Below are 27,964 nucleotides of genomic sequence, written 5' to 3' on the forward strand. Positions count from 1 at the left end.
TGCTGCAATTCTCTGCACAGTCAGGTTCATGGAAAGTGACTCGGATCACACAGCCAGAAATCACCATAGCACACTGTAGTGATTGTGCTGCATCGCAGATTAGATCAATTGGATGTATTACTGTTGCTACCCACTAGCGACTGAAGACTGCAAGAAATCCATCTAAGACTGTCGGGTTGTGGTTGGGGCCACTTTTGGGTTGCAAAGCCTTACAGCCTGATCACTGCAGTGTGACACTGAGTTTTGCCTGTGTAAAGAAACCCAATGAAATGATGATGATTGAGATTTTAGCCTATAACACTAGGCAACACTGGAAATATAGTCTCTGTATCAAGTAGAAATTTTGAGAAACAGGAGATTACATTTTACTGATTGTGAAGCATTTGAATGTTACCCGCAGCATTAGTTCATCTAAAGGTAAAGTGTTTTGCTGCTGATTTTTGATTTTTACTCCATGTCTGGTGCATCCCGTATTGGTGTCCAGCAATAGTAAGCAAGAATTGAAGGATTCCACTAGTCTTAATAACTGTTAATTCATGTTGGCAGCTTAGAAAGACAGAAGCTTTTTTTTTATCATCTTTCAGTTCTTAAAGCCAGTAACTCTGCATTTGCTTTTAGCTCCATGTCTCTGGTGGCTATGGTACTGGAAGAGTGTCATCATGTGGCACTGGTCTCATAGCTGAAGGCAGATTGGGATATTCAATTAATATCTTATTCTTAGCAGAGAAACCAGAGACATTGGTCAGACAGAAGCAACAGTCAGTCCCATTTTGCACAATAGATGTGAGGAGCCCAGAACCTGTGTTGATCACTAGTCTTTATCATCCCATGTAAAGCTCATAGGCTTTGATGACGATAGCTGTTGTGGTGTATCTTTTAGCGTGTACTCGCCACAAATGTAACAGAAGGTGTTCCGATGTAAAAGACATTTTAAACTATTACATCATACTTCAGTAGGTTATAGCTGCTTAGATTTTACAGACTTGGGAGGCAGCGTCTAGACACGTCTAGATGTGCCTAGTCTGTATCGATTACACTGTTTAAAGGGGTTGTCCAGCGAAAATCTTTTTCTTTCAAATCAACTGATATCAGAAAGTTATATAGATTTGTAATTTACTTTTATTAAAAAATCTCAAGTCTTCCCATACTTATTAGCTCCTGTTTGTCATACAGGAAATTTTGTTTTATTTTCAGTCTGACACAGTGCTCTCTGCTGACATCTGTATCGGCCAGAGATGTCAGCAGAGAGCACTGTGTCAGACTGAAAATAAAACAACATTTTCTGCAGGACATAAAGCAGCTAATAAGTATGGGAAGACTTGAGATTTTTTAATAGAAGTAAGTTACAAATCTAAATAACTTTAAGACACCAGTTGATTTGAAAGAAAAAGATTTTCGCTGGACAACCCCTTTAATGACAATATAACAAACAGATCACTGATCTCAGGAAGACCAGTTAAAGAAGACAAGGTTGGCCGCTCAATACAAAAACAAAAATATTGTTCTATATACCCTCACTGCTAAAGGAAGACAATATGGGATGTGTAAAAGTACACGTTTTATTAAACATTGATACGGCATATTTCATTAAATACAGATAAGAGTTTTGTAAAACCAGGTTGTAGCTCTGTATGGAACTGCTATAGAAATGTACTTCGGGTGCGTTCACACGTACAGGATCTGCAGCAGATTTGAAGTTGCAGATTCAAAGCATATCAAATCTGGGCCATCAAATCTGGTGCAGATCCTGTACATGTGAACGCACCCTAAATCTCCACAACCTTCCATATACTGACATCAATGCATGTAGTTGAAGGTGCAAAATATCTATTTATCCATCGACTGAATACGTGACAATGAAAAGACAAATACATAGGCCGGCCGCCACATCACATCAGTAAACCTTATTGGCTTGACGCCATTTCTAAGGAAAACATCATTTAGAGCGTCACACTGCAGTGAACCAAAAACAATGTACAAAACCATCTGTTACAGTGTAAGGTCACCAGATTTTTTGGAAATGCAACATGTCCCTCCAGATAAAGTTGTCAGATTGCACTTAGCAGACACCTTTTTCTTTTTGCAGAGGTGGAAGATTGGTTCACCGTATGCTCCCTGTAAACTCCACAAACTGGAGACCCTTAGGGGCAAAAGGAGACGCTTTATTTGCAGGCGGTTCAGTCCATTAGCCTTGCTGGTATCTTTCAAAAGAATTAACACCAGCAAGGTGCTTTAACCTCATCCCCCTGCAGAGGGCCCTCTTCTTCCAGGTCTCCAGGCACATGCACCTCCTCCGTCACCTGTTAGAGGGTTATAACCTAGAGGGAAAAAAAACAAAACACATATTGTTTATTGGGATGGCCATATATGTAAACTTTCATGCAAACTTTTGTTCAGAAAATTGTATTTGCACAATTAACCCCAACATGCAACACTTCAGCTGTTGCAAAACTACAGCTCTCAGCATGCCATGACATCTGCAGGCGGTGTACACATGCTGGGAGTTGTAGTTTTGCAACAGCTGAAGGGCCACAAGTTTGTGATCACTGCGTAATATAAAAAGACAGTTCCCTTTGTGTGCCCTCTGCAGGACACTAAGAGTATTACAGATGGATACCTGATTCCTGAATACAGCTTTGTTTCAGTGTACAATCTCTCTATGTGCTGTCTTATAAAGTTCAGCCTTGTGCTTATACACAGAGTGAGCGGCACAGTCTAAGATGAGTGGTGACAGAAAGCAACCCAAGACTCAGCTGTGGTATGCAGACTGTTTCTATACAGCTTTAGCGACCAATATCTGTGTGCCCACCTGGGGTAATACTGGCAGCACATACAGCATTCATACTGAACATCAATACATTAAATAGTTCCTTTGCTTAGCCATGTAAAATCAGGACAGCTGCTGGTTTATTTTAAACCCTCAACCCATATTCTGCTACACCTCCCGAGCGTCTTTAGTACACACTGACCTTCGCCCCTCAGAGATTTTCGATCTGGTTTTGGCTTTGGAGCAGCTGATGATGTTGATGATGCTGATGTGCTGGGAGATGGCTCCTGTGGCTGCAAGGAAATAGGTAAGAAATGTAGGCTGTGCGTGCATACTGAAAAACATCACAATGCCTCAAGAAGTAGCTTGCATTTAAAGGGGAACTATTAGCAGGTCAGACAGTCCACTATTGTGCAGGAGATGCTGAGGATGAAGGTATGTCTCTAACCTTCATCCTCGGTGCCATGAAAGTGTAGTTAGTCGTTTGCTCCATAGTCCGGTAAGACTGTAAGACGCACTGACAGTCCTCATATCGCCGATCCAGCCCAGCCGGCCCGCTCTATTGATTATCATTAGAAACGTTTAGGCAGGCCGGGGTGAATGAGTGCTATGGGGGCGGGGCAGTGCTCTCAACGTTCTTATCATGGTCGTTCACATTTTTGTGTCTGTGGATGTGTTTTGATCCATTTTTTACTATGGAAATCAATGGGAAAACGGATGCACACAAATGCACGTATTGCAAAAATGCAGTGCGAACCCAGCCTAACCCATTCACTTGCCCAATCTGTGAGTCTTTTGTCAATGAGGGTAAAAATACACATTTGGTGATGGGGGAAGGGGGTTGATCTAAAGGGAACCTAGCCAAGCTGTGAGCAGTCTTACCTCACTGACACGAGTGGCCACCCTGTAACTTTTTCCTTCCTTCATACTCTCCCAGCTCTCAATCTTCTGACGCCTTTTCTCTTCTTCCAGCTGAAATGACAATAAGAGGTAGAATATACAAAAACATACGGATAGGTCAATCTGACATTTATACAGTATTGTGATCCCCATTGGGGACAGGGATCGACGCGAATGCAAAGCTCTGCAGAATATGTTGGTACTGTATAAAGAAATTATTATTACAAAGTATTCACATGAAGAGTTATATATTTCAGCTAGTCACACCTCATCTAATTCAATAAACTAAAATTGAGAGAATGTGTAATAATACCGACTTCTGCCAAAATCATCAAGGCTTCATATACATTATCCAAGCCAATTTCTATGAAAAAAACATGGTCGTAAGTACAAGAAAAGAAAATAGCTGCCATTACTTATTCACTGCCTTGTTTTAGTGCATTTTAACAAAAAAAATCTAATGGCATTCCAAGAAGGATCCTCAAAGATCCTCTGATCCTAGTTGTGGGGGGAAGGAGGTAGGTCACTGCTCCCTGATGACAAATCTGGAGACTATACACCTTTAACAGCTGTCTGCCAAATGTTCATTCAGCCAATCTCCCCTTACATATGAATTCAGGGGCTTGGGAAAGCCTCTGACCCTTTGCACCGGAGAATAAAAGCAGTTTTACATATAGACAGATATATGAAAGGTACCATGCATCTCTCTGACCTAACAGCTATCTAACAGTGTCAGCAGCATGAACCCTTAATAGCAGCTGACAGATTAACCCTTAACTCTCAAAGACCAAAGGGTAGGGGGTTGAAATACAACATATTGTCACTGGCTATATGCAATGATTAGTGGGGGTCTCAGCACTTTCTGCAGCAAAACCCATAGCAACAGTGTGAACACATGCTTAGGTGTCTGAATTTTGTGAAAGTCCAGAATGCAGACTTTGTAAAATACAAAGGACTTCCTAGTAAGTTGTAACATTAATACTGGACTGCCGCTGACGTTCCTATTTAAGATGAGCGCAACTGGAGCATGCTCAAGCATTTGAATACTGGTGGCTGAAGAAGCTTGATGCAGCCCTACGGAGCCTGGGAAAATATGGATCTAGCCATTGGCATAATAAAACTGTAACAGGGAATAGTTGAGCAATTTCCGCCACTTTGCACAAAATGACAGGGGAAGTATGAGACGCATCACCACTCATCAAGTGACCATATACACAACCCTATGTCCTACAATGGATATTTATTTCTGCTGTAAATGTGAAATGCAAATCTGAAATAGAATAAAAAGAGGTCGCCAACATGGTTTCTGTATGTATCCTACAATGTATGTAATGTTAAGACTCCTCGGGATCAGGTCAATGTAAACATTACATGTTTATTCTTGCAGAAAAGGGATCAGGACTGCTGAGCATCTGGCACCATCGGCACAGCAGGGGTTCCAGACAGGGACAAATGTCCTGCAGACAGTAGGGTGTGTAACCTACACTGTATATATCTGGCAGCAGCTGCAACATCCGACTTCTACACACGCCATCTAGTGTTTAGTGGCAGTATAGAAGATATAAACCATTACAATACCAAACTGAAAAAAATGTTTTTTTCTAAACCTCCCAACCTAGTGCATTAGCAGAGTATACATGGAATCCTACTGGAACACTGACCCCTGATATCATACACTCACCTAGTGTGGTTATGCTACTGGAAGCACAATGCTCTAAACACCATGTGGTCTTAGTTTACTACAGTGGTGCACAACCTGTGGCCTTTTAGCTGTTGCATAACTACAATGCCCATCATGCCTGGGCACTATTTGGCTAATCAAGGATGATAGGAATCAGGAATCGTAGTTCTTCAACAGCTGAAGGGCCAGAGGTTGTGCACCACTGGTTTACTGAAATCACAGAGCCACATGAACCCTCTAAAATAATCACACTGGCTAGTAAATGGTTAAAAGCCTCTTTAGTATAAAAACAAAACAAAAAAAAACCACATTAAAATAAAAATACAGGTTAATTTTTATTTTACTATTATTTTGTGGAACAAATTTTATATTAGACGTCTATAGTGGTCAGTGATCAGGGTAAGGTCTGCTACAGCCATCGTCTGTTGGCCGCCCTCACAGACATAGCCTGCCCGTTGTGTCCTTATTTCCCCCAAATAGGGATACTTATAGTGAGACAGCTCTTTATATCGGTCATTTCCTCTCACGTTTACATGAAATAATGTTGTCTCTCGTAGTTAAGGTCTGTAGTGATCCTTGGAGTACGGGCGGTGCTCTGAACCTCTGCCTTTTCCTATGATTCATGCAGAGATATGATGTATTATATCTGGCATTGTGCTCTGCTATGTTCAGATTCCCATAGTCCCGGCCACTGAGTGTAGTAAAAGACTCTGCCAGGACCTGGCTGTCAGTATTTGCTTTGGGTAGAAGAGCCAGTAGTTCTTACTGCCAACATGACTATTGTTATATGTTGGGTGAGGAACCATGCCAAGACATCTCCGCTCATCTGTAATCATATAAAGTACAAGCAACGTTCTGAGAACCCCAGCACGGCAATATGTCAAGACATGTCAATTCTTTGCCCAGAGAGCAGCAGAGGTGTGTGAGCCCTCCCATAGAGACACTGGTTGACACTTAGGCAGGCAGGATTCTGCAGCGGAAAGATCCACCGCGCAATTCTGCTGACTTTGCTCCGTGTGAACATACCCTAAAAATAAGGGCCAAATACAGCCTGAAATAAAGAACACAATTATTATTTCAGGCTGTATTTATCCAAATACGACCATATTTTCCCCTTATCAGATTATATAAACTATAGAGTAATATTATCAGATTATATAAACTATAGAGTAATATTATCAGATTATATAAACTATAGAGTAATATTAGGAAACTGATCAAAAACTTATACGGGCAATCCCATTTTACAAGTTATCCCCTATTCACAAGATAGAAGATATCAAGTTGATCGTGGGGGTCTGACTGCTAGGGCCTCTACCGATCACGAGAAGGACCAGAGGAAAACTGTACCCTTGAATGAACAGAGTGGCCAATACTCCATTCATTCTTCATGAGCCTCACAGAGAATGAATGAAGTGCAAGCCATAATCACTCCCATGGATCAGCTTGTAATACCCAATCTTGTAGAGAGGGGATAACATTTGGAGATGGAAATACCACTAATAAGATGATCACTGATACTCACCTGTCTTTGCTTCTCTTTAAACCTCTCCGCCTGAGCATTGAGCTCCTCTTGCATTCTCATCCTGGCTGCAGCCACCGCTTCCTGTCTTCTAACAACGTCACCTGGATCTATAGCAAGAAAACAAGTATTACACGCACTGACCGGTAACAATTACAGCAAATTGTTTATGAATGATCATACATTTTCATTGATAATAAACAGTGTCTGTATGGTTGATCATTTTGTGTTCTTCCATTTGGAGAACACCATTACAACTGCACTATTAAAGGGGTTACCCAGCGCTACAAAAACATGGCCACTTTCTTTCAGAGACAGCCCAGCGCTTGTCTCCAGTTCAGGTGCAGTTTGCAATAAAAGGGGTTATCCAGCGCTACAAAAACATGGCCACTTTCTTCCAGAGACAGCCCCTCTCTTGTCTCCAGCTTGGGCGGGGTTTTGCTGCTCAGTTCCATTGAAGTGAATGGAGCTTAATTGCAAACCGCAGCTGAACTGGAGACAAGAGTCGTGTTGTCTCTGAAAGAAAGTGGCCATGTTTTTGTAGCACTGGATAACCCCTTTAAGCTCCATTCGCTTTAATGGAACTGAGCAGTAAAACACTGCCCAAGCTGAAGACAAGAGTGGGGCTGTCTCTGGAAGAAAGTGGCCATGTTTCTGTAGCGCTGGATAACCCCTCTAAGCCTAGCCTTGATTTTTATGGCTTCAAAAAGGCCTGATGTAGCTGAACCATCGCTGTTTTGTTCTTAGTTATATCTTTATTATGAAGTTATGAATACATGCCATGTTTTATAGAACTCTTGTGTACTGGGGGCAGTAAAATGGAGGTCTCACGTGGCACATACAAATATATATTTTTTCTCTACACCCATTGGAATGCAACGTGGGCTATCCTTCCTTCCTTATCTGTAACATCTGATATCTCTGCAATGTGCAGGCAATGCTGAAAAAAAAAAAAAAAAACAACAAAAAAAGCACACTAAGGCCACACAACGTTAGTCTTGTATTTATCACGGCCGTTGTTACCAATTTGCAACAACAGCCGTGATTAATACAAAACTTACGTTGTACTGCAGTCAGAGGGAATCCCGGCTAAAGTGTATACACATAGTATGTACTCTAGCCGGGATCCTTAGCGGCTGCAAGGAAAACTGACATGCCGTACAAGCCTGACAGGTCACACAATGGAGAGTGTGGCTCCGGCCGCACTCTCCATTGAGTTCAATGGTGAATTTTGATTTGGGTGCACATGGGTGTGCCCGCATCCCAATTCTGATGAACAACGGTGTCATACTGCATGTGAACCCAGCCTAAGAATGGCTGCAATACCTACCTTCTGTGGATCTGGGTGCAGAGGTTAGCAGAGAGCTGATGTTGTCGGAGAACCTCTGTTTCACAATATACAGCAGTATGCAGCCCAACAGGATAAACCATCCATAGCTGGAGAGCGCTGTGCCCACTGCAGGAGGAAGAAACATCATCAGACATCACACAGATCTGCCCGAGGATATAAAGAAATGTACCCTCACCCTCAGGAACCCCAACCATTATGTAATGCTGCTGATGGAACATGGTGGCCGTTGCTTATTGTCACAGCTGGGACGTTATGTCAGGACTGGCGTGAATAAGTTCCACGACTGCATCACTACCTTGTAGAACCACACGCCTCCTTTAAAGGGGTTGTTTACCCATTTTTTTTTTCTTTTAAATCAACTGGTGCCAGAAATTTGTAATTTACTTCTATTAAAACATCTCAAGTCATCCAGTACATATCAGTTGTTGTATGTCCTGCAGGAAGTGGTGTATTCTCCCCAGCCTGACACAGTGCTCTCTGCTGCCACCTCTGTCCGTGACAGGAACTGTCCAGAGCAGTAGCAAATCCCATAGAAAACTTCTCCTGTTCTCCAGACTGGAAAGAATACTCCACTTTCTGCAGGGCATACAGCAGCTGATAAGTACTGGAAGACTGAAGATTTTTTAATAGAAGTAAATTACAAATCTCTGGCACCAATTAATTTGTAAGGAAAAAAAAAGGTGAACAACCCCTTTAAATCAGGTGTGCTCTGGAATCGTGTTCCTGCCAGCTGAGGAGCCACATGTTGGGATACCCTGCTATGACACGTGACTGGAGGGTTAGGGTCCCATCTGCTACAATACCATAGAGTTCAGCAATACAAGAGTAGGGTAATACCCCCAGTGCTATGAGGCTGCACCACGCTCTGCGACATGACTGTGACTCACTAGCCGTGACACCCCCTACAGGCCGGCCGCGGCACTGCGCTCCATTCTCCGCTCCTGTACTGACCGGTCTCCTGCAAGTAGGCGCTCCATTCCAGCTCTATGTCGGGCTTGGCCGCCGGCACCTCCCGGTCCCCCAGCTCCATGCTGACGGTGCCGAATCCTCAGCTCCGGCTTCTCTGTGTTTATTCCGCCCCAGCCAATCACAGCCCAGGATGACGTGTCCCGTCCTGACGTCCCTACCAGAGAGCCGGAACAAACGCTGCGTCCCAGACCTCGTTTTGGTAATGACAGGCGGACACGTGACTGGCTGTGGGGTTCCCGGGTAGGAAGTGTCAGTGGGATCCATTCCTGGTCCATGTGACACGGGGCTGCTCCCAGACATGGCGGCCTTCTACATGGAGCCTCTGGGTGAGTGGAGCTTCCTCTGTTGTGTGAGGGCTGCATGTATCCTGCCATGTGAGGTGTGCGACAACGCCCTCCCGTAGGCCAGGAGCGAGCCTATGGCCCTCAGTGTTTGTAGTGACTATAGTCAGTGTCCCCAGCTCCCCCATATATTGGAGTATTGGAGAGCCGGGGGTCCATACTAAGGGTAGGTGCCGGGTTACCTGTATATGGATCACACCCGGCTATTACCCAGCAGGCACAGGGGTTCATAGGGTGATGGGTGCTGCTGGTGACCGATCCTGTCTATTCTATCAGTCCCAGCAGGATTATTCTTTATTAGGGCTCAGTTCACACCTGCAGGATGGACACCACACCACAGATGTAGCCAGGATGCAGTGCTGTATCTGTCCTGCAGAGGGCGCTGCTGCTCTCCATTGACGTATAATGGGCTCTGCTAGTAGTTATTTTTATGTAACGCAATAGAAAGTTTTGCAGAGTTCCTGATCACACTGGCAGGGATGGATGTGGATATGTAATACATTATACTGCTATGGGCTCATACTGCACCTTGATATGTCTCTCTCTGATTCTACATAGTTTTCCCTAGATTAGGTTCATATCTGTGTGGAGGGTCTATGGGGGGGGGGGGGGGGGTGGATATAGTCATTGGCTGTATCCACGTTTTCCAGACAACCTTAGAGCTTTATCCAAGTTCAGCAGCCCCCGCTAATCAAATACCGAACGTTCGGGTTCAGATGGACTCAAACCCGAACCCAGTTCGCTCATCTCTATTCATTGGTTGGAAATAAAAGTGACTGTACCACCAGGCCCAGACTGGAGGCGGAGCGACCCACCCCCAGTGGGAAGAAACCCCAGACCCTCCATGACGTGACTCCATTAGAATCAATGGAACCTATCATAGAGGGGTTTCCTACCACTATGCGATTGGGAACAAATGCCCCATCCACACATTGCTGATAAAATCCGTTGAGGAAGCAGCCTGCAGATCTTCACAACTTACTTGTCTGATGAAGGGTTTTTGACCAGAGATGTCACTTTATTACACAGTGGTGTTTTAGTGCATGGAAGAATAACAATAAAATATCTCTACTTGTATCACACAATAATTGGCCTGCCCACATCCATTATAAGCCAGTGGCGTCTGTTGGGCACCATTGATGTATGTCATTTGACAAGTCCACCATTGCCGCCATGGTTTCCTTCCTAACAGAAACCTGGATTGCAGTATGTACCAGGGCTGCAGGAGACATGACGGTGATGTATACTTTTTACCTAACCCGCTCTGCTGCAGCTGCCGATTCTCGGGCCGCCCAATCTCTGACGCTGTCCGTGTTTCTATAATATCTGCTGACATGCCGCTCCCACCCCCTAAATGGCTCCTCAGGCTAGACAGTGTAGGATCTAATGTGCTGAGTAGCCATTTCCGGTATGTCAGGGGATATTGTGGAAACACCTGACAGTGCTGGAGGGTGGGCGTCAAGGGAACTGGCAGCTGTAGTGGAATGGGACAGGTAAGTATACTTCACTGTCATGTCCGCAGTAGCTCTGGTAGCATACCTGAATATGTTTTTATCCTGGAATACGCCTTTAAATTAAGTTGCAAGTTTTGTTAAGAAATAACAGCAGTAAATCGTACAGCATCCTGTTGCTATAGACGTTTTATAGAATCCGTCTCCTGCAGCAAGAGAGGCGGGGAGAGAATCGATTAGCTGAGTGCCTCTCCTTGCTTGTTCTAGCACAGGTCAGCACACCCAAACCCCAAGTTAACGTTTGACATGTCTCTTACAGGTTTAAAGTTTTGGCATGAAAATGTATGAAAGCTAAAATTTCTGATTCTTGAATATTGTCGCTTTCCCTTCTTTCCAGGTGGAGAACCAATGGTAACAGGTTCACCAACATCTCCAAAACCAGGGGCCAGTGCCCAGTTTTTGCCTGGTTTTCTAATAGGTGATCTTCCAACGCCTGTAACGCCACAGCCCCGCCAGTCATTAGGATTTATGGAGGCACGATCCCCCGGATTTGGAGGTAATGTATGAGGGAAAAGCTGCTCAACCAAGCTGCCATCAATAATATATGTAGATTGTAGAGAAGAGCGCTACTGGAGCATGCTCGAGTCTAAACATTCAGCATTTAAATATACCCGTGGCTGATGAAGTTCGATGCAGCCCTAGGAAGTCTAAGAAAACAAAGATACAGCTTATTGTCTTGTTCACACACTGAATTTTTTGATTAAACAATGGCCGTTGTTGCAGGTTTGCAACATCAGTCATTGTTTAATCACAGCGGCCGATCGCAATAACTACTATGCAATCCGAGCCGGAGTGCGTGTACACTCCGGCTGGGATTTCATGCGGCCACTATTAATTAAATAGCCAACGCATGAAATAGACTGTGCAGAAAATGTAAAGTGCGGCTCCAGATGTACTTTACATTGTCTGCTATGGCTAATTGGAGCGCAGGCATGCCCGAATGTGCTAATATTCCAATTAAAAAGAAGTTGTGTTGACCTGGCCGCTACTGCAGTACCGTCCGGGTTTAACATCTCACACAGCGGCCATTCAGTGACATGGCCATATCACAGAACGGCCACTGTTTTGCCATATGTGAACATGGCAAATGGTTGTATCCATGTTTTCCAGGCAGCCTTAGGGCTGCATCCAACTTCTTCCGCCACCAGTAATCCAACGCTGCACACTTAGGTTCGCTCGTCTCTAGTTGGCATGAACAATGCGATCAGCCGAGCTGTAAGTTCGCTTATTTGCTAACCACCCAGTGAACTTATACCTTGTTTTCTCCTATGCTGCTTTAGGTGGTTCTCCTCCTCAGCCTGTGGTTCCTGCTCCTAAAAAGACCAGTAATGCCCCCCCTGTTGGAAGCATATATGATGACCTTTTACTTCCAGGTCTTAACACTACACCTTTAAGTTCCAGAAAACAGGTAAATCATTTGTTTCCCATTTGTTAAAATTTTTAAACCAGTTTCCCACTGTATCAGAGAATTTTATAAATCACTGTGTAGTCAATAATAGTGTATGGTCCTCAGCAGTATCAGGGCTAAGCCAATGGGTGTCCTGCCTTCTATAGAGAGACAAGCCATCACTGTATAAGTAAGAGCTCTTAATGTATATTGATGCATTTCCAGACCCACCAATGTTAATAGGAAGCCAGCGCTGCAGAGTGCATTTCTTGGTTAGTTGTTTTGTTTTTATGGGATTTCGGAGAGGGCCTGGAAAACTAGACTGTCAGTATATATACAGCTGAATCTCTACATCATATATAGCAGCAGCATCTCGGTATCATGCCTGTCAGCCTGTATATAGCAGCAGTATCTCAGCATCATGCCTGTCATCTGGTATATAGCAGCAGTATCTCAGCATCATGCCTATCAGCCTGTATATAACAGCAGCATCTCAGCACCATACCTGTCAGCCTGTATATAGCAGCAGTATCTCAGCACCATACCTGTCAGCCTGTATATAGCAGCAGTATCTCAGCACCATACCTGTCAGCCTGTATATAGCAGCAGTATCTCAGCACCATACCTGTCAGCCTGTATATAGCAGCAGTATCTCAGCACCATACCTGTCAGCCTGTATATAGCAGCAGTATCTCAGCACCATACCTGTCAGCCTGTATATAGCAGCAGTATCTCAGCACCATACCTGTCAGCCTGTATATAGCAGCAGTATCTCAGCACCATACCTGTCAGCCTGTATATAGCAGCAGTATCTCAGCACCATACCTGTCAGCCTGTATATAGCAGCAGTATCTCAGCACCATACCTGTCAGCCTGTATATAGCAGCAGTATCTCAGCACCATACCTGTCAGCCTGTATATAGCAGCAGTATCTCAGCACCATACCTGTCAGCCTGTATATAGCAGCAGTATCTCAGCACCATACCTGTCAGCCTGTATATAGCAGCAGTATCTCAGCACCATACCTGTCAGCCTGTATATAGCAGCAGTATCTCAGCACCATACCTGTCAGCCTGTATATAGCAGCAGTATCTCAGCACCATACCTGTCAGCCTGTATATAGCAGCAGTATCTCAGCACCATACCTGTCAGCCTGTATATAGCAGCAGTATCTCAGCACCATACCTGTCAGCCTGTATATAGCAGCAGTATCTCAGCACCATACCTGTCAGCCTGTATATAGCAGCAGTATCTCAGCACCATACCTGTCAGCCTGTATATAGCAGCAGTATCTCAGCACCATACCTGTCAGCCTGTATATAGCAGCAGTATCTCAGCACCATACCTGTCAGCCTGTATATAGCAGCAGTATCTCAGCACCATACCTGTCAGCCTGTATATAGCAGCAGTATCTCAGCACCATACCTGTCAGCCTGTATATAGCAGCAGTATCTCAGCACCATACCTGTCAGCCTGTATATAGCAGCAGTATCTCAGCACCATACCTGTCAGCCTGTATATAGCAGCAGTATCTCAGCACCATACCTGTCAGCCTGTATATAGCAGCAGTATCTCAGCACCATACCTGTCAGCCTGTATATAGCAGCAGTATCTCAGCATCATACCTGTCAGCCTGTATATAGCAGCAGTATCTCAGCATCATACCTGGCAGCCTGTATATAGCAGCAGTATCTCAGCATCATACCTGGCAGCCTGTATATAGCAGCAGTATCTCAGCATCATACCTGGCAGCCTGTATATAGCAGCAGTATCTCAGCATCATAACTGGCAGCCTGTATATAGCAGCAGTATCTCAGCACCATCTTTGTTTATCTATATAAAGCAGAAACATCTCAGCATCATGTCCAATAGGCTATATACAGCAGTGTCATTTTTGTCAGTCATATACAGCAGCAGCATCTCGTCATCAAGTCTGTTGGTCTATATACAGCAGCATTATCCCTGCCAGCCTATATGCAGTAGGATCTGAGGTGCTGCTGAGATGATGATGATGATGATGATGATGCTGATGATGAGGTTAGGTGAGATGTAGCATCTCGGCATCATCAAGGCCCTTATTATAGACATTACATCTGTACCTATCACAAATCTAAGGTTACCATTGCGCTTCTTATGGGATCCATCTCTATAGTAGGCCACGAAATTTCCAGGTCCTGAATGAATGTGATTTGTTGTCCTCTGATTCAGCTGCATTTGGCCTCCACTACGGTATGGCGGAAGGTTTTCAGGGAACAGCCAGTTAAATTACAGGTTGGGTCCTTTTTTTTTTTTTTTTTTTTTTTTTTTTTTTTTTTTTTTTTTTTAAATTTGTTTTATTTAACAATGTAGAGAGAACAAGAAATATAACATTTTGCATAAAAGGTGCATACAAGTGAGTGATGTATTCCCAGTGCACAGCATAATCAGCACATATGACGGACATTCCTTTATAGCAAAAGTTACATTCCATAGCCTTAACACTTAACTGAACAATAACATATCTAAACAATACTCATTAGAATACGGAACAAATACCCGCTACCTATCTATTATAAATTAGGTTGTGAGATAAGTGAATCTCTTAATGTTCTAAAGTTGGATGAAGTGAACGCTGCCTGTGGATGTATGCACCAATCCCCCCCACACCTTCTGGAATTTTCTTGGGTGTCCCCTATTGGTATACTTTATTTGTGCAAATGGCACTATTGTATTTACCAACTTCTTCCATTTTGAGAGTTGGCAGTCTTGGGTCTATCCACCTTAGGGCCACTATTTTTCTCGCTAAAAATAAAGATTCTTTCAAAAATATTCTCTCATGGTAAGTCCACTCCTCCTCTGATACTACACCAAAAAAGCATGTAAGTGGCAGTGGCGGTTTACCAAGTACATCTTTTATCATATTTACTACCTCAACCCAAAAAGAGTGTACATATGGACATTGCCACATAAGGTGCCAAAAATCCGCCCTAGGCTGATGACATCTATTGCATTCATCAGTGGCCATCCTACCCATGTGATTCAGGCGTATAGGTATAAGGTAGCTATTATAAAGAATGAAAAGTTGAGTCATCTTATTAGTAGCTGCTGAAGACACCTGGGTGAACATAGTATACCGTGCCACTCATCATCAGAGAAGGGATGTACTTTTCCCAATATTCCTTTGCTGGTAGACGGTTTTTAGCTATTTTAAGCGAGATGAGATGTGTATATAGTGAGGAGATAAGGCCTTTGGGACCCTGTGAGTGAAGGACACCTATAAGAGGGTATTCAGTAATAGGTAGTCTAGGGGGGTGGGAACTGACTGTTCAGTGCATGTCTCATTTGAAAATACCTAAACATAGAGTTACTAGGCAGGTGATACTCTTCTTGTAACTGTATAAAAGTTTTAAGAACATCGGAACTCATCATTCTTATTACGTGTGATTGAGATGATGTCAGGTAAATAGCTTCCTTATAAAGAAGCTAGTATTGTACTTCACAGTATCTCAGTCAAAAACCCTTTAATTCCTTTCAGCTCATGACTTTGCTGGTTATTATATATTGTTTAGTTACTTTCCTTTTGCCATTGCACTAATCAGCCATGGTTTGTAGAGTTTGTGGAGATGGTATGCCTTTGTATAGTAGGGTATAAACCCACACACCGTATATGCAGCGTATTTACTGCTGCGACACGCAGCAAATACGCAGCAGATTAGATCTAATTAACTGAACACAGCATCAAATCTTCCCCATCAAATCTGCGTATCTGCTGCGTATACGGTGTGTGGATTTGTACCCGTATAGTGTATTATGTGCTTTTCTTACAAATGTACACCGTCTGTATCTTTTATTAAGCTGGCTGGTGACGCAGGTGACTAGGTTCACTTCTAGTTCTAGTGATGAGAAATCATCTACCTACTGATCAGGTCTCCAGTGTATTTTACTGTATATTTATTGTATGTTTGATTACGTCTTTCTTGTTCTCTCTTCAATGCAGACGACTTTCTCTGCAGGAATTCCACTAACCCCATCATCTCCATACACACGTAAGTAAGGTTTAGTCCCAAGTACAAGTTTTTTCCACTAGGTTAATAGTTCTGTATCTGTGAGCCATGTCAATTCTTTCGGTGGAGAGCTGAGGCGTGGGAATAAATGGGACAGGTGGAATTTCAAGCGGCGTCTGCGGCACGGGCCACTGCTGCTTTTGCTCAGTGTGAATGGGCCCTTACAGAAAAATTGCTTAGATTGTTTAAACTGCCTTTAAAAAAATAAATGTACACTATTGAGAACCAAGGCTTCAAATCCCTGCACACAGACATACGCTGGTCTGTCTAGTAATGGGAAGAGTGTACTTTCGGCAGGAGCTGTGGTGCCCATGTATACAGAGAACAAAGCGGGGAGCAGACAGCTCTTTATATCGTGTAGCGGCTTATCTGGGTAAGCGCTTTGTCATTTCAGTGGGAAAAAAGCTGCAGTAACCCAGAATGGTCACTACGTTGTTCTCTGTATACTTGGGCACCATAGCTCTTGCAGAAGTTACCCCGTTCACATTACTAGACAGACCAGTGTATATCTGTGTGTAAGGATTTGGAGCTTTGGATTTGTACTACGCTGTTTGCGCCAGCAGCTGTAGTAAATCCTGCTGGTTGACAAAACCTTTTGCTTCCTGATTACTATTAATTCATTTACAACTTTCTCTGTAAACAGCTTCAAGTATATTCCGTCCATCCAACATTGTGCAAAGCAGAGATGCGGTGCTATCACCTGCTCAGATGGATCCATTTTACACACAGGGCGATTCTTTGACCTCAGATGACCATCTGGATAATACATGGGTTACAGTATATGGGTAAGCTATCTCACTTTTGGATAGGACAATAGAATCAATGAGAGATTCTAAGATATTTATGGTGAGATTATGGATAAACTATGCAATGTCAGCCATTAATATGTGTCAGGGCCATGTAGAAAATATCCTGGTGGGTGCACTGCCTTCTGTATGTATACTATGTATAGACTTAATGCAGGTGTAAAGTAAGTTATAGTTAAGTATAGTTTTGTCCCTATAAGACAATGGACTTGTATTGTTCAGTATGACTAAGGTAGATAATATCTGGAGCCCCATAGACTTGTGTAGGTTTTGTCTTGCTGTAAAACCCTGCGCCATAATCGAACCTGCCAACTTTGGTGGGATCAGCTGACTGTATGGGGCATCCCTATTCTCCCCCATTTGGAGATGTTGGATTAAAATTGCCTGACACTTTTGTTCTCTAAGAAATAAGCCACTGCCATAGCTGTCTGGCAGCAGCGTAACCCTCCTGTCTCCACAGAGAACAGATGAATTCTTGGTTGGGGAAAACGTTGGTGTGTATGGTGGGAAAGCTATCAACTGAACCTTAAAGGTGTTTTCTGGACAAATATGAGTGGCCTATTTTCAGGATAAGCCATCAATCACTGATCAGTGGATGCCAACACATGGCACTCCTGCTGATCAGCTGTTTGGTACCACTGCTACACAGTGAATGGAGCCAGTTGTCTGCAGCACTGTCTACTGTGTAGTGCAGGCAACAAACAACACCCTGCAGAATAGCAGTTGTTGGCCTATCCTCAGTATCCTGAAGCTTATATATTTGTGTGGAAAACCCTTTTAACTTTTTCTATTGTCTTTTTTTTTTTTTTTCTCTCATTACAACTTCTACCATTTTTTTAGGTTTCCTCAGGCCTCTGCTTCTTACATCTTACAACAGTTTGCTCAGTATGGGAATATAATAAAACACGTGGTAAGGGCTGTTTTTTTTTCTGTTATATGAATTCTAAAATAAATGTTCTTTTTTTCCTGTGCCAAGAGCATTAAGATGTGATTGACAAGCCAGAGCGCATCCAATGTCATCCACTGCATATGCTCAGGGGAATGGCAGTGATGTCATAGGACCCCTTTGGCTTGTCAACTATGTTTTAATTTGCATACCTACAGCCGGGACCCCGCGATTAGTCCTCTAGAGCTGCCTAGTTGCCGCTCATCAGAATACAGAACACATCAGTTTAAAAGTAAATTTTCTTAAAATCGGACAGTGTTCTCCAGCACACGGTATATTGGGTTATTATGGTGTTAAGTGTTTTTGGCACTTTTAGTTTTTCCTACTGACAGGCCCCCTTTAAAAACACGTAGTGTTAAATCGTTATTTATACAAGGCATGATATTGTGACAATACTTCCCATCAATTTTATATGCATTGTTATAGATGTCAGCCACTGGAAACTGGATGCACTTAGAATACCACTCCAAGCTACAGGCAAGAAACGCTCTAAGCAAAGACGGCAAGATATTTGGTGATTGCATTATGATTGGTGTGAAACCTTGCATAGATAAGGTAAGAATAATGCTGTGGAGCTAGTGATATAAAATGTGTGAATATGACCTATAATGTCAGATAAGATATCGCTGTAAAACTCATACGATTACCAGTGCTGCACCTAACATGGCTGTCACAGCTACACTGGAATAATGCAGCTACACATTTGATGTCACGCTACTTGTAACTTTGATAAGAGGTTCTGCAGGATTTTTCTTTAATGTTCTAGCCTTAGGATAGGCTATTAATACGGGATCACTGGTCAAATGTCCTCTAGAACCATGATGAGCTGCAGAACAAAGTTTCAGTGGTGCTTGTAAAGAAATCCACAGAAATCCCTGCTGGAGCCCTACACCTCCTGCACCACAGGCCATCTTGTCTGGTATCGCCTCCTGCACCAAGTTAGTGACATCCTGTCTGGTATCTCTTCTCTGCCTCACCTCATCCACTGTGAGGCTTGACCAGTCACTTGCTAGGTGGTACTGTGTAACGCCACTACTGTGGTGGTCGGTCAAAGTATAGCTCTGCTAGATGTTGTTCTGTCATAACGCCAGTGCTAGGTGGGCACAACGGTACGGAGACACACCCGATTTTATTTAATTGTGGCGAGCTATACCGTTTCCCCTGTGGTCGGTGACCTGCCGGCTGTGAGGGGGTTCCTTGGATGCTTATCAAGATGGTCCAGAGTGGAGTTGTGACCCACCCGGACTAATTGTACCGCCACCCACAGAAAGGGGAGATGACCCAAGAAAGGTGCAATAACTGTGTTGGTGCTTAAGTAATGATTACGGAGTCCTGTTACCACAAATAAACTCCTTTACTTTAGAAATACTTGATACGGTAGTATACAGTAGACTTGTGGCTTGACAATAGACTTTGATCTTGACTGACAAGACTTGTGCTGAGAGCTTGAGAGATAAAATAGCTGTGCTGGCTTGGTTGCGTGCTGAGAAGTAGAGAGTAAGTGCAGAGAGGTAGAGAGGAGGATGTCAATGATGTCCCAACCTAATGTAGTACTGTGCTTTGCCAGGAACTTCAGAAGTAGAATACTTGAGAGTAAAGAGAATACTTTTGCCCGTGTTTTGACCTTTGTCTTTGCACCACCTATTGCCAACCAGTGTCGGGCGATGTTACGTGGGTTGAGCAGAGTGTCAGAGTTTTCAGATTACACCCACACTGTAAGTACGTAGGCTTCTAGCAACTTTGCTCTATCCAGATCAGTTCTTCTTGCTTCAGGATACTGTCCTGCACCTTTAGACTTGTTCTCTGCGTGGGCTGGGATGATCCCTGACTTCCTCTCTGTGAGCATCTAGCACTGCATAGTGTGTAGAAGTGCTGCTTTTAAGAAAAGAGTGTGCGTACTTCCCATGTGTGTCTGTAGACTAGACTAGACTAGACTACACTGGACTTGTCCTCTCTGTATGGGAACCAGACTAAGACTCCCAAGTGTGTGACTACACTTCCACTCCCTTTGTGAAAACCTCCTACAGGGACATCTAGTGGCAAAACTTAGGTACTACTTCATTGCCACTTTTACTTAGAGTACAGGCTTTTGCTAGGGGTGTATACACTAGTAACACCCGTGGTAGGACACCACAGTAAGTGTACTCACTGTGTGTACTGACAGCAGCTCCCTGTGTACCTCATAGAGCTAAAATCAGACTGCTCTCCTCTGTGGTGAGTCTGTCCATAAGTTGGCCGACATGGAGGAGTATGTGACCATGCCCCGCCCCCAGTTGTTCAATACTAAGCCTGTATATGTCTACGGTGGACACTGGATGGCGGAGCATGATCACATGCTCCTCCAAGTCGGCCATCTTATGGACAGACTCACCACAGAGCAGGGCAGCACAGCCTGGAGGAGGGGAGTCTGATTTTAGCTCTATGAGGTACACAGGGAGCTGCTGTCAGTAAAAATAATGGGTACACCTACTAATATTGTACACTGAACAATTTTACTATGAGTAGTTGCTGCAGTAGTGGGCACATCCCTATGTGTGTGCATGTTGTGCTGTCGGGTACTGCGGGGAAGAGGCTGCAGTCCAAGAAAACCGCTGGCCTTGAAATCTGTAGCCAATCTGTAGATTTACTGTTTAATGCAGCAACCTTGGTAATGGTCGTATAAGAGCTGTGGATAACCCCAACATGTCATATTGTGACCTCCAAATGTACAGTGAAAGTTTGAAGATTGAATTGTTATGTAGAAGGTGTCAGTCATTGAATTATTCCTTGTATTATATATATTTTATTACTGCCTCATAGCAGACTTTAGATTAACCAAATGTTTTCTTGCTTTCAGAGTTTAATGGAAAGTAGTGAGAAGGCGCCCATGTCTTCAATGTATCAGTCAGTCGCCACACCACCAGCCAATAATGTAAGCTCTCCGCGCTTCGGGATGAGACCTCTGGCTACAGCTTACAGGGCTTTGAATAGTCCCTACCAGGTATTTTATTTGACTCTACCTAAAGCCCCTTACCCAAGTACTTGCACCTTAGTGTGCTGTACACTGCTTCTACCTACTAAGTTGAAACAGCCAGCTAGGCAGTACATTGCTCTGAACCAATCAGGTCCACCACAGTCCTAGAGTTACCTGGGGGAAGCAGCTCTGTGTTTTATAATGCATACACAAGCTTTCTCTTCTGCCTGTAAAGCTGTAGCGACTTGATCATTCTCTGTATCTCAGTACAATACTTGCACATGTGATTTTACGTTTCCAAATGTAAAAAAAATAAATCTTATCTCCAGATGCTGGACTCCTGACCTCCCTATGTGCACCAGAATGTTATAGTCATCTGATCCTCTCCTTCTCATTGTCCCTTAAGTTGCTTGTAGTTTATAATAATACTATTATTGCTGTAGTAGAAACCAGCTTTCCGTTCACCGATTTCCATACATGGCAGCCAACCGCAGCTGCCAGAAGCTTCATAACCTGGCATTGTAAGTGTATTCTAGCATACCCAGCAGTTCTATACACCACTCATTTTAGGAGCATGCTACAAACCTGTTGGGGTTTCAATGGGTATCCTGCCATGTGATCTGAAAGATTAAAGGGGTTGTCCAGTGAAATTTTTTTTTCTTTCAAATCAACTGGTTTCAGAGAGTTCAATAGATTTGTAATTTACTTCTATTTAAAAATCTCAAGTCTTTCCATACTTATAAGCTACTATATATCCTGCAGGAAGTGTTGTTTGTTTACATTCAGAAACAGTGCTCTCTACTGACATCTCTGGCGGAGTCAGGAACTGTCCAGCGCAGCAGCAAGTCCCCATAGAAAACCTCTCCTGCTCAGGACAGTTCCTGACTCCGCCAGAGATGTCAGTAGAGAGCACTGTTTCTGAATGTAAACAAACAACACTTCCTGCAGGATATATAGTAGCTTATAAGTATGGGAAGACTTGAGATTTTTAAATAGAAGTAAATTACAAATCTATTTAACTTTCTGATACCAGCTGATTTGAAAGAAAACATTTTTTCGCTGGACAACCCCTTTAAGTAGCATGAGCTTTTTTGTCTGCTTTTTTGGTTTAGTTAGGCTGAAAATCCATCAGAAAAGCCCCTTATGTGAACATAGCCTTATAGCGGACTTCAGATTAACCAAGTTCTATCTTGCTTTCAGAGTGCAATGGAAAGTAGTGATAAGGCATCTGCATCCTCAGTTTATTCAGCCGTCACACCACCGGTTAAAAGTGTAAGCTCTCCACGTTCTGGGATGAGACCTCTTGCTGCCGCTTACAGGGCTTTTACTAGTCCCTACCAGGTACGTTATTTGGTACTACCTATTAGACAGTGCAGCTAAGCCAGTGTCACTGATCATAATTGTGCCTTAAATTTGGGAGTGGGGGTGGGTTTATTAAAGGCGTTATCCAGCGCTACAAAAACATGGCCACTTTCCCCCTACTGTTGTCTCCAGTTTGGGTGGGGTTTTGAAACTCCGTTCCATTGAAGTAAATGGAGCTTAATTGCAAACTCGACCTGAACTGGAGACAACAGTAGGGGGAAAAGTGGCCATTTTTTGTAGCGCTGGATAACCCCTTTAAGGCAGACATTTCACATGCAGGTCAGCTGAATGTGCTGGAAAAGTATGAACCAGAAATACAAAAATCCTTGTGGGTTTGCCTTCTGCTGCTAGAACAGATTAACCCTGTTGGACTTCATAAGACCTCTGGCATCCAGACATTATTAACATATCCTATATGTTGTGAGGTGCGGCCTTCATGGGTCAGACTTATTTATTTTTTCCAGTAAATCGCACAGATGTTTGGTTGGATTGATATCTGGGGAATGTAGAGGCCAAAGGGCCTTTTACATGGGCCGATTATCGGCCAGGAGTGTTGCAAGAAATGCTCCTTTGGACGATAATTGGCCCTTGTAAAAGTGACAGCGATCAGCCAAAAGTAAAATGTCGGGCGGAGCGCCCGATCCTTGACTGATTATCTGTTTAGAGCAGAGTTTAAAATGTATCTTCATCAGCTACACACATCCTGTTTACACAGGAAGATGAGGCCGATAACCATAAAGGGAGACTGACAGCACAGGTATACATATATCCATTCTCTCAGTTTCCATATCACACAGCAGTACATACTTACCACTGCTGTGATCCAGCATCCTATTCTCCGGCTCTCCTGTACAGCCAGGCTGTCTTCAGGTCCCGTCTCCTCCGGCTGTCAATCATGACCTGAAAAAGGTCGGGGAAACACGCGTGCAAAAGTGCACTACAAAAATTGCACTGTACCAAACTAAACACTGATTTTTTTTTTTTTTTTTGCAGGTGTTCTTGGACAGACAGACCCCTAAAAAGAATGACTCCCTACTATCTAAGTCTCTGGAGTATCTCTTTGGATGGTAGTGGTTTTTATAGTCTGTACAAAACTGCCAAACTGTCTATATTTTTTTAAATTATTTATGTAATAAGAAATTTTATATGAACTTTGCACAACAAACTGACGATTCTTCCCCCGTGGGATCTGCTATTAGGCTATGTTCACACTGTGTTTGTTTTGCGTCGTCTTTTCATTTTTACAGCGGCAAATAGGGACCATGATCATTATTTGCAGCTGTAGTCGTCAAAAGACAGCCGTGTTTTCTCATCAAAATGACACACAACATTGTGTGAACATGGTCTTACTGTTTTTACTTGATTTGTCAGCAGTTTTACTCCTAATAATGACAAGCACACCAAAGGTTACGCAGCAGCTATCCCCAGATCCAAACCTGGGGACTACATTGTAATGCAATATGTATTAGGAATTTTACATTTTTGGTATATAATATGTGAATGGAATTTATTATTTGTTAATGTGATTACGGTAAGTATATTCCAGGGCTGTTTTACCTGGAGGTGTTTCTGTCCCTTTAACATATCATACAGACATAAAAGTTTTGAGTCTGGGTGTTTAGATCTTTACTGATCCTTATATAGAGCCATGACAAGGTCTTTATTGAGCACTTTACACACTGGCTTGCTGTGATCTCTATCTCGATGCATACTCTACAGACCTACTGTTTTCTGCAGCGAGGAGTGAAGCAATTCTCCTGGCTCTATATATTGATCAGTGGGGAACTGATCAAAATGTTATAAGGGGTTAACCACCTAAGAGCGAAAAAAAAAATTACATACTATCTGGTCTTACTCACCAAGTTCCCCTGAGTATTTTGAACCGTCTCCTGTCTTTCTAGCTGCTGCCATTCCTGAGTTCCAAGTTTTTCTAAAAGCCGATCTATAACCTAGATAGGAAACTACATTTCCCATCATGCATTTCCTCGATTAGTCCATTTGCGTACTTGCCTTCTTAGCTTTCTTTCCTGCCCACTGCTGTCATTTTTTTTCCACAGATTTTGCATCACATCATCTCAATATGTATTCCATACTAGCTGATGGTGTAGCAGAGCTGACACACATGGTGTAGTTATGTGCTGTATAATGGGCATCTGCTTACTGGGGTGGGAGTGTAGTGTAGGTTTAGATCTCTGCTTGCTGACTGTGAATGAAAACATTCTAGTTTCATCCAGACTCTAAAAACATCTGTAACACAATATACAGAGCTAAGACATAAAGATAATTACATATGCCTGCGTTCACGGACGGCAAGCTGAGATAGGACTATAATTTATTATATTACAGAAACCTAGGCTCTAAGTCTATGGAAGCAGCACATTCACTAGCAGTGATCAGGTGCAGATGATGGCTTTTTGGTGTCAGGTTACCAGGTCAATAGACAGCTAACCTTGCTCCCAGAGAGGAGATCACATGCCCTGTGACTACAAAGGGACGGGGAAAAAGGGAGCTCAGTGGGTCAGAGGAGAGAGGACCCAGAGGAGAAGATTTAAGACATCCAGAGCAGATAAGAAAGAGAAAAAAAAAAACGGGGAAAGGGTGCAAGATAGGTTATACATGTATATTAGACATTTAAGCAACATTTCTTCTGTTTGCAGTGATCCCAATCTTTTGCAGTGTAATTATGTATTATTTTTTTGAATCTCACAATAATTTATGCTTGAGATTAGCTAAGAGGGAAACTGACAGCACAGATATGCATATAACTGGGGGCTGCCAGTTTCCTGATGGCAATAACAGGAGCGTTGCATACATACATACATACATTTGGCAATGCTCTGTGATCCAGCTTCTTTATTTCGGGCTGACAGTGTTACAGAGGTGGGTCTGTGACACTGTCAGTGCCTCTCTGGGCGACATCTCTTCCAGAATGGTTGATGGCAGGGGCTGGACTAATGATACAACTTCCTGGATAAAAATTAGACAGTTATCCAACATCAGTGCCCAGGAAAGAAAGGCCATACAATGTTTGGAAACTGTCCTCAAACCAGCAGATAAGGGAGGTGTAATTGTCATAATTTACACAATAGACTACATACAAGAAGCATACAGACAACTGACATACATGATACTTCATAAAATCAGACTCAGACCCAACACAAGAATATCCTAGGGCACTGAAGATGATAAATGTTCTGCATGACAGGTCTATAAAATCTGTGACTTGATTCTAGGATCATTGTACATGCTTACTAAAAAAAAAAAAATCCAGGGAGACCCTTCATCGTATGCGTGGGCACCCTCCCTGAGCAAATTTTTGGATGGATAGAAGGTATTCTTAAACCCTTGGTAAAGGATACAACTCCATCTGGTCCCCAATCTTGTCTCTTGTTCCTGCTTCCAAGACAAGCTCTCAGCTGCCCTAGTCAGTGACTGGCTGAGTGCTTATCTCTGTCCATGGGTCTGTACTCGGGTGTAGAATGATGGCTCAGCTATATTCACTTAAATAGGAACTGAACTGCAACATCACACAAAAATTGAGGACAAGAGTGGCCCTGCTTCAGGAAGAAAGCAGCAATGTTTCTCTTGTCCTGGATACGCGCTTTAATTTTTATGACTCAATATAGAGTTATTAAACTGCCAGCAAACTTTGTAAAAACTAGAATTTGTGTCAATTTCAAAACTTTTGGCCATGGTTGTATGTGTGAAATTAGTTATGGAGTATGAATTATGATATATGTTTTTAAGAGTTTGTGTTAAAGGGGTTATGCAGCGTCAGAAAAACATGGCCACTTTCTTCCAGCCACAAAAGGACTGGTCTCCAGTTCAGTAGTGGTTTCCAATTAAGCTCCATTCACTTCCATGGAACGGAGTTACAAAACACTACCCAAACTGGAGACAGGTTGTGCTGTCTCTAGAAGAAAGTAGATAATTCCTCTAAAGCGTGCCTGTCATAATGAAGGCTGACCTAATAGCCGTGAAATCTATTCTGCCGTTGAAAGCGTGGGTATCCATGGAAATGACAACACCGGGATGCTGTTTGTGAGCCCCATTCTGATCTAATAGGGTTTGTGCTCAGAATCGGCGCAGCCTGGTCTTATCAGTGGATATCTAAACTTCTAGTGGCAGAATGGATTTCACGCTGATAGGGTCAGCCTACATCATGACAGGTACGCTTTAAGAGGTCTCTGTATAATCACCAGTCTTGGTATATATGGCTCAAGCTTTCACTCATGCATAAAGATGTATGTTTTGTTTTTTCAACATTTTGGATTGTGCAAAAATTCAAAAAGATCTTACCTGTGAAAACTAGAGATGAGCAAATTTACAGTAAAAACGAAGCAAATCACGAATCTCTGCAATTCGCTCATCAGCTGGCTGCCTTTTAAATCACTGCCGCTCCTCCCTGGGTGCTGGGAAAAGCTGGATTCTGGCCTGGGAAACGTTTCCCAAGACTGAATCTGGCTTTTTCCAGCACCCGGGGAGGAGCAGCATAGAACAGCAGTCAGTTGAAAAGGCAGCCCGCTAATGAGAGGTTTTCCAAAATAATGAAGCACTTTGCTTTATTACTGTAAATTCGCTCATCTCTAGTGAAAACCGATACAAACCTGCAGCAAATTAATGTCATGTGTTTTTGTAGTACCCCCCCCCCCCCCCACGTCTGTCCATATTGATATTGGATCCTTTGTGACTCGTGTTTATTATCAGATTGTTAGTTATGGTATGTATGGGAGCATGTAGTTAGCTTGGTTGTGTATACATTATCTTGCATTTATATTTCATGTGCTAGTGCAGAACTGGCAGCTCACTTAAAAGGGGGTACACTCAGTCTCTGGGTGTAGAGCAGCATGAGCTGTAAATGCAGCTCCACATGGGGGCAGACATAGAATATCACAGAAAAGTATTAAACTTTTGTTTTCTTCTATATTTCTGCGTAATTTTTGTACCTATTAAAGCGCTGTGCTTTTGTATAACAAACATGTAAATCTGTAATAGCTGTGTCTTGTCGTCCTTACAAGCACCTATCACTAGTGTGTAAAAGTTGTAGCTTGTTTAGGTTGCTGAAATGTACAGCAATACAGATTACTACTGTGACTTCTGGCAGTGGAAGAGGTGGAAAGGCTGCAGTGTTGAGAAAGGTGAATAAGGTGATATTTAACTATCGCCGTCCTATTTTTTTGTGGATCATACGTTTTTCAGAACTGGTCAAGCTAAAAACAAGTGACCATGACTGATCTTTCTTGCCACTATTAAGTCATAAACAGCCACTATAGTGGTGACCAAGTTTAACATAGAAACCATAACTGGATCATGCAGAGCTCTGGCTGTCCAGGCATGGTGGGAATTGTAGTTTTGCAACAGCTGAAGGTCCTGGGTTTGACACCTCTGTGATGCTCTGACTTATTCTCAGAAGCATATGAAAATA

General features: G+C 43.0%; 2 protein-coding genes across 2 annotated transcripts; one reads left to right on the top strand and one right to left on the bottom strand.

The window, feature by feature from the left end:
* Window positions 1–1,541: 1,541 nt before the first annotated feature.
* Window positions 1,542–9,329, bottom strand: SELENOS (selenoprotein S). Its single transcript, XM_069985393.1, has 6 exons — window positions 9,173–9,329; window positions 8,201–8,326; window positions 6,874–6,980; window positions 3,650–3,739; window positions 2,970–3,060; window positions 1,542–2,318 (listed from the first exon to the last, which is right to left on the bottom strand). Exons 1-6 carry the CDS (start codon window positions 9,249–9,251, stop codon window positions 2,239–2,241), a joined length of 573 nt encoding a protein of 190 aa, XP_069841494.1. The 5' UTR covers window positions 9,252–9,329; the 3' UTR covers window positions 1,542–2,238.
* Window positions 9,330–9,388: 59 nt separating this feature from the next.
* Window positions 9,389–27,531, top strand: LOC138802192 (nucleoporin NUP35-like). Its single transcript, XM_069985383.1, has 10 exons — window positions 9,389–9,516; window positions 11,380–11,538; window positions 12,323–12,450; window positions 16,406–16,454; window positions 17,116–17,257; window positions 18,119–18,188; window positions 18,651–18,779; window positions 21,061–21,204; window positions 22,378–22,518; window positions 23,533–27,531. The coding sequence occupies exons 1-10, from the start codon at window positions 9,489–9,491 to the stop codon at window positions 23,608–23,610; spliced, it is 1,068 nt and encodes a 355-aa protein (XP_069841484.1). The 5' UTR covers window positions 9,389–9,488; the 3' UTR covers window positions 23,611–27,531.
* The last annotated feature ends 433 nt before the right edge of the window (window positions 27,532–27,964 follow it).

Source organism: Dendropsophus ebraccatus, chromosome 1 (assembly GCF_027789765.1).
Source record: "Dendropsophus ebraccatus isolate aDenEbr1 chromosome 1, aDenEbr1.pat, whole genome shotgun sequence".
Classification (NCBI taxonomy): Eukaryota; Metazoa; Chordata; class Amphibia; order Anura; family Hylidae; genus Dendropsophus; species Dendropsophus ebraccatus.

Coding starts and splice junctions, on each gene's coding strand:
- LOC138802192 (XM_069985383.1), top strand. CDS start 9,489: ATGGCGGCCTTCTACATGGAGCCTCTGG. Junction 9,517..11,379: donor CTTCTACATGGAGCCTCTGG/GTGAGTGGAGCT, acceptor CCTTCTTTCCAG/GTGGAGAACCAATGGTAACA. Junction 18,189..18,650: donor GGAATATAATAAAACACGTG/GTAAGGGCTGTT, acceptor GCATTGTTATAG/ATGTCAGCCACTGGAAACTG.
- SELENOS (XM_069985393.1), bottom strand. CDS start 9,251: ATGGAGCTGGGGGACCGGGAGGTGCCGGCGGCCAAGCCCGACATAGAG. Junction 8,327..9,172: donor CGCCTACTTGCAGGAGACCG/GTCAGTACAGGA, acceptor TTCCTCCTGCAG/TGGGCACAGCGCTCTCCAGC. Junction 2,319..2,969: donor AAAATCTCTGAGGGGCGAAG/GTCAGTGTGTAC, acceptor TTTTCCCTCTAG/GTTATAACCCTCTAACAGGT.